Source organism: Cyprinodon variegatus, unplaced genomic scaffold (assembly GCF_000732505.1).
Source record: "Cyprinodon variegatus isolate N-32 unplaced genomic scaffold, C_variegatus-1.0 Scaffold20, whole genome shotgun sequence".
In the NCBI taxonomy this organism is placed as follows: domain Eukaryota; kingdom Metazoa; phylum Chordata; class Actinopteri; order Cyprinodontiformes; family Cyprinodontidae; genus Cyprinodon; species Cyprinodon variegatus.
The window spans coordinates 71,690-78,021 of record NW_015150473.1 but is presented as its reverse complement, the minus strand read 5'-3'; the positions used below and the strand labels follow the sequence as shown (position 1 = coordinate 78,021).

Below are 6,332 nucleotides of genomic sequence, written 5' to 3'. Positions count from 1 at the left end.
ATAACAGAGTTTTTAAATCTAAGGCATCATTCTGGATATTTTCTATTGATGGAAAAGATTGCTAAAGGTAAGTTGCTGTTGTGTAGATAATGTTTATTTCGTTAAATATGCGTTCTGAAAGCTGTATTAATGTAAGCTCTGTTGATCTTGTAGATGTTGGTGATATCCAGTCCAGACTGTTGGACCACAGACCTGTTATCAGTGCAGAAATCCGCTTCTTTGTCAGAGAGTTTGAGGTAAGTAACATTATGACCCAATATAAGTTGATATAGGAGCCTTAACTTTTTAATAAGTTCTTTAAAATTTAAATGGGACCTAAATGCAGCTATGTGCTTCTGTAAACAAAATGTGAGTTTGTTTCCACTAATAAACATTCAGAAGGGCTTTGTTATGGAACAAATCTGTTTGGTTTGATGTAGGGATGCAGCTTTAAGATTATTTTTGCAAATCGATTAAGCTTTCAGTTGTTTTTTTGTTTTTTTTTCGATTAATTGATTAATAATAAGATTACTAAAGATTCCTTCAAGAAGTTTTTTTTTCACTAAATTAAACCAGGTGAAACAAAAAAGATTTCCACTCGAGAAGTTCTGAACTGAACATATTGAAAGACAAAAATGTTTTTTTTATCTTGAATGCAAAATGTTTACATATTTTTTTTTTTACAATTTTGATATAATTATTCATTTAAGTGGATTGTTCTTTCAGCTAAAGACATGTTTTTACAATCTCTATACTCTATACTTATAATTATTACTAGATAAGTTGAATATTATTTCAATAACCCATTAATAACTATTAATCTTATTTTTTAGCCCTAATGCGATGTATGATCTGTGATTCTGTGTGTATGTTTCTTTCCTAAAAGTACAGAAATCATTCTTTGAACTACCAATATGTTAAATTATTTGAAACATCCAGAGTATTTGCATGACCTGAAGATAAGAGATGGAGCTCTAAGGAGAATCAACGGTGATTGTTTTCCAACAAAAGAAAACTAAATTGTAAAAACGATAGATTCTTTTAAGTTTTCAATGTGCTTAATGCGTGAACAGTGCTTAATGTGCTTGATTATGCTGTTGAAATAAATATTATTTTAAATAAATATTATTATTTACAGGATTCAGCATTTTGTTATGCTTTATATATTATATTTAGTTTTCCATTTTATTCTCTCTGCTTTTCTTCAGGAGAAACGAGGCTTGAGGGAGAGCCGGCTGCTGGAGAACCTAAACAAAACGGTGCAGGAAGCAAACAAGCAAATGTTGCCCACTAATTTAGAGGAAATAAGCCAGAAACTATCCGACATCAGTAAGCGCTGTAAGTGGCTACCCCCTTTTTATCATTTATGACTTCCAACATTTTATTTTTATTTTAACAGCCCTGCTGATTGCAATTACTGTTCATTAAAAATAATTCTTGATAAAGAGAAACAGGACTTGTTGTGGCCACTTGGCAATAAGCATCATGATATTGAGCTGATTTTGTTCTGTTTTTTTCCTCTTCAGTGGAGGCTGCTAATCACATGGCAGAGAGAGTCCAGCAGAGGGAGGTAGAGGCACAGCAGGTAGTAATAATAATATTAGGGAGACAGTCTGACTTTGCATTTTATTTGGTACACTTTAATTAAAACAAGACAGGATATACACCAAATTTGATCATCTTCATGTCGTTCCAGAACANCTGCTGATTGCAATTACTGTTCATTAAAAATAATTCTTGATAAAGAGAAACAGGACTTGTTGTGGCCACTTGGCAATAAGCATCATGATATTGAGCTGATTTTGTTCTGTTTTTTTCCTCTTCAGTGGAGGCTGCTAATCACATGGCAGAGAGAGTCCAGCAGAGGGAGGTAGAGGCACAGCAGGTAGTAATAATAATATTAGGGAGACAGTCTGACTTTGCATTTTATTTGGTACACTTTAATTAAAACAAGACAGGATATACACCAAATTTGATCATCTTCATGTCGTTCCAGAACACCCAGATGGAGGCAAACATGGACAAACTAAAAGAAGACTGGGCGGAGTTTCTTAAGGAGCAGCAGAGGTTAAAGGAAGAGGTGGATGAGGAGCACGCTAAGGCTGTTGGAGAGCTCAGCATTCGCTTTAATGAAAAGAAGAAGGACTTGGCACAATTTTCTGTCTAATCACTTTTCTATTCTAAGAATACTTTGTTTTAAAGAATTATGTTTGCTGGTCTATCCCATTTAGTGCTGGCAGAACAAGAGCCCAAACGTCAGTGTTGATGAATAGATCAGATTTATTGATCATATTTCTGTAACCTGTGAAGCCCCACCAATGTCTGTAAGACTTGGTGATAAATTAAACTCAGGTTGAAAGAAAATCCAAATGTAGATCCAAAGCATGACTTTCCATGATTAAGTTATTCTAAGCTAAACTAATTGTAGAACTTGTTACTATGACTCTGACTTCCTGTGTGAGAGATAACTGCCCTTAATAGAAATCCTTCTTATTTCACAACAATTTTGTTTTTGCTTTTTGGTCCCCTTTTTTTTGTGTATATTAAATATCATTTGTCTCATGTCCAGTAATATATCTTTTTTTTATTTTTACCTTTTGCAGCATAATAAACTGAAACTGACATAAAATGTTTCATACCACCTGAAGTTTGAATAATAAAAAAAAGCTATTGTGAATAAATACATGCAGAACAAAATTACTTAAATTGTGCCACAGAAAATGTTTGCAATCATTTGTGCAAAAACCTTTTTCAACATTTGGTCAGCAACTGGTCAAGCTACATGGGCAACATCAGAACCTAACAGCCTTTTAAAAAAACATAGTGGATCATCTGACATCCAGTTTTTATAGTCTGCAAAAGTGACAATTATTCTGTAGAAAACGCATACCTTGAGGACCCTTTGCGTATCTGAGATTAAGTTTTATTTAAAGTCAATTCAGTTAACTAAAATAATTTCCCTTTGTTACAAAAAGAATTTGAGATTATTTGTAAAGGCTTTTTTCAATATCAGAAGTTAACATAAACTTGAAGCAAATTGTTAAATCCAAATACAGATGTAGCTTTATAAGGTTCAGATAGTTAAATCAAAGGCCTTGGTGTATTTAAAGCTCTAACATGATGCTTCTTTTTGTAAAAGCATTGCATGAGGCAAATTTAAAAGACTAGTGGCTCATGTTTAAGTCAACTCAATAATTTATTAATCCCTAAGAAAAATTCATTAAAGGGAATTTTAGTGTGTCTGTGCACAAAAAAACATGCAGTGCAATGTTTAATGCAAAAAATCAGGACATTTAAAAATAAACTTTGCATTAAAGTGTGCAGCAATCCACGCAAACCGTATTTTTTAAATCAAAACTGAAAAGTTAAATGCAACACAATAACATGAAATAACAGTGTTCTGTTCATTTAAAATGGAGTGATGGAACCTGATGTGTTTTCATTAGTTGGACTTGATATGATTTAAACTTTAATGATGAAACTTTATCAAATTTATTCTCATGCAACACCAAAAAAACAGAGATGTTGAAAACAGTCGAAAATTGAATGCAAACTGTAGGTTTTTATCTGTTATGGAAATGCGCATCGGTCTGTGAGCAGATGAGCATAAACCCAAATTTATTTCCAAAGGGACCCTTTCATTCCAACTAAAAAATGATGGTGAATAAGCAGATTAATTGTAATTGTAATTGTAATTGTAGTCAGATGTGTTGATAAATCAGGTGGACAAGGAAAAAATTTAATATGTCCATAACTATCCGCAGCCTACACTGCTTTGAGGACCTGCCGACTCACACTTGACTTGTTGAGAAATTTGCTGATTAGTCACCTTCTTTCAGTTAAAATTAAACTCCCCTTCTGAGAATAAGTGTGGGTTTTACGCTCCTTTTTTAGAGACAGATTCAGACTTCCATAACTTAAACAGATCAGAATAACGATGTGCGAGACTGGAGTAGCTGCAACGGCTGATGGGTAATAGTGATATTTGTGTTGCAGGTGAAACTGTTAAACTTGTCACCATGGGAAGAATGTTCCAACTGTTGCATAAAAAGAAAAAGCATTTCTTTGTTTTGCTTTTAAAATGGAAAAATAAAGACTTCTTCATCTAGACAGTGGTTTTATTGTGATTATCTTACCTGCCAGCAAATATGCTACTATACTTACAGTTTACGTTTTATTGAGATTGTACCCTACCTCTCCAATCCTTGGTGTTGAATGAAAAGAAATGTAATTTGGCAACATTGCAGAAGTTGAATTTAATGAAATCTTAAACTTATAGTAAAACATCAGGTGTGATGCTCCTTTACTGCACCTGTGATATTGTAAATTTAAAAAGTGTGCCACAAATTCTCACGGAGGGTCGAAAGTTTGCGTGGTTTTCAAGATGTTTTTGTGCAAAGACTCACTTTATACATTAGGACCTGGTGAATCTGATCAGAGGTTCTCATTATTAACATTAAAACTAATGCAGTTACAACACAAGATCTAAAAAAATACCTTGATATTAGTGACATAAGCTGTTATTAAACTTCTCTGGGTTTTAAGGCATGCTTTAATGCCAAAGCATAGAACGTAAGCGCTACCGGAAGCAGCATCTATCATGGTGTGAAATGCACAGAATGGCATTCTAAGAAATCCTTTAGTAATCTGTAAATGTCATAGTGGAAGAAGGCATAACATGGCTGTGATCAATTTACAAATACAGCAAAAACAAGTGAAATGGAGAATAAGGAAGTTTAGCAATTAATTTTAGAGAATTCATTTTTTCTTCATTTGAATATAGATGTCCTATGGTCTGCCAACACAGACTTTGGCCTGAGTGTCCTCTGTCTCCAGCTCTCCACTCTTCTGTAATTAGACCGATGAGGCTTCAGGTAGGGAGTTCAGTCCTCCAAAATGGACTTCTTCCTCTGAATTATTGGTTGCCATTTCAACCCCCACACCGGTTTGATTCTGTGGAAAAAAGAAAATGAAGTTCATGCAGACAAAGCAACAAACCAACGGATGAAGCTCATTGTAATGTTTCAGATAGAAGTTGAGCAGTTATCTACCTGAACCTGTTGTGGAGTTGGATGTTTAAATTTAATCCACCTGGAAGACATTAGAGAGGTGTCAGAATATTTCAGTCATGTTTTGGGATTGTTTGGATTATTCTTATAATGTGTTAGTCTGTTAATACCTGCCAATAACATCTATAAATGTTTTCAAATTAGTTTATCTAATTAGGACAGTTCCTCTTTCAGGATAAAAAGACATCTTCATTATGTTGTAACAAATATTTGGGAATGGAATGAGAGCGGTGTGCTTGATCCAAGAACAAAGTGTAATATTTTGATAAGGCTGGAGCCATGAATTTCTCCTCATCTGCAAAGGAGGATGATGTAATGATGTGATGATGTGGCAGGCTGGAGTTGTATAAAATGCTCTTTGTCATTTGTTAGCCTGCAATACCCTATACCTGTCAATGTCTCTGAAAGGGGGATTGTTAGAGGGAATTGTTGGCCTGGCTGAACATTTGAGCAACCTCGCCTGTTCAGCCAGGCCAGCAATTCCCTCCAATGACCCCCCTTTCAGAGACATAGACAGGTATAGGGTATTGCAGGCTAACAAAGAACCCAACATGCCCATTCTGAAGGGGCGGACCCATTTCTCCTGGCTTAATTTGCATGTTTTCTAAACCAAAACAAGGCTTTGTTTTTGGTCCACTCCATAAAGCCTCAAACTCAATCTTATTTCTGACATTTTTAGTTGTAAAAAGATTCCTGGATGGGAAGCGAAACGTCTTCAAACTTGGAAACAAAGTCCAGTAGATTGAGGACCACTTATTTAGATGATCAAACCGGAAATAAAGGATAATCCTCTATACCTTTAGGGTCTAGAAAAGAGAAAGCAAGGCTAAATACAGGAAAAGAATGAAAAACGAGCTCCAGCAGAACAAAATCAGAAATGTGTGGTTATGGATGACAAAGATCACAGGCTTCAAGCAGAAGGATGATCAGGTGCAGAGCCAATCAACTGAATTGTACGCTTCAACAGGTTCAATTTAGGAAAAAGTTCAGCATCCTACCCCGATGCCCACAGTCACGTGGAAATCCTGTCCTTCTCTAACATCTTCTCTCCTGCTTCTAGTTTGTTATCAGCCAAACCATAACATGATGCTGCCACCTCCACGTTTCACCTGCCTGTCTCCAAAAGTCATGTGAAGAGGCAACTGGAGAGTCTGAATTGTAGTAAGTCACCAAGCCCTGATGGTGACAGCTCAAGAGTCCTGAAGGCCTATGCAGAGGAGCTCTATGGGATTCTACAGCACCTCTTTGCCTTTTGCCTGACCAAGGAGACAGTTCCAATGATGT

At 35.5% G+C, this 6,332-nt stretch overlaps 1 protein-coding gene across 2 annotated transcripts; it reads left to right on the top strand.

Annotated features, from left to right (window-relative positions):
* The first annotated feature begins 6 nt into the window (after positions 1-6).
* bloc1s5 (biogenesis of lysosomal organelles complex-1, subunit 5, muted) lies at positions 7-2,671 on the top strand. 2 transcript variants are annotated; one of them, XM_015389483.1, is made up of 5 exons: positions 7-67; positions 154-236; positions 1,188-1,317; positions 1,806-1,864; positions 1,976-2,671. In XM_015389483.1, exons 1-5 carry the CDS (start codon positions 49-51, stop codon positions 2,144-2,146), a joined length of 462 nt encoding a protein of 153 aa, XP_015244969.1. In that variant the 5' UTR covers positions 7-48; the 3' UTR covers positions 2,147-2,671. The 2 variants fall into 2 exon arrangements, with proteins under 2 accessions (XP_015244969.1, XP_015244961.1); XM_015389475.1 differs by lacking the exon at positions 1,806-1,864 and adding an exon at positions 1,506-1,564 and having other exon boundaries at positions 1,976-2,658.
* The last annotated feature ends 3,661 nt before the right edge of the window (positions 2,672-6,332 follow it).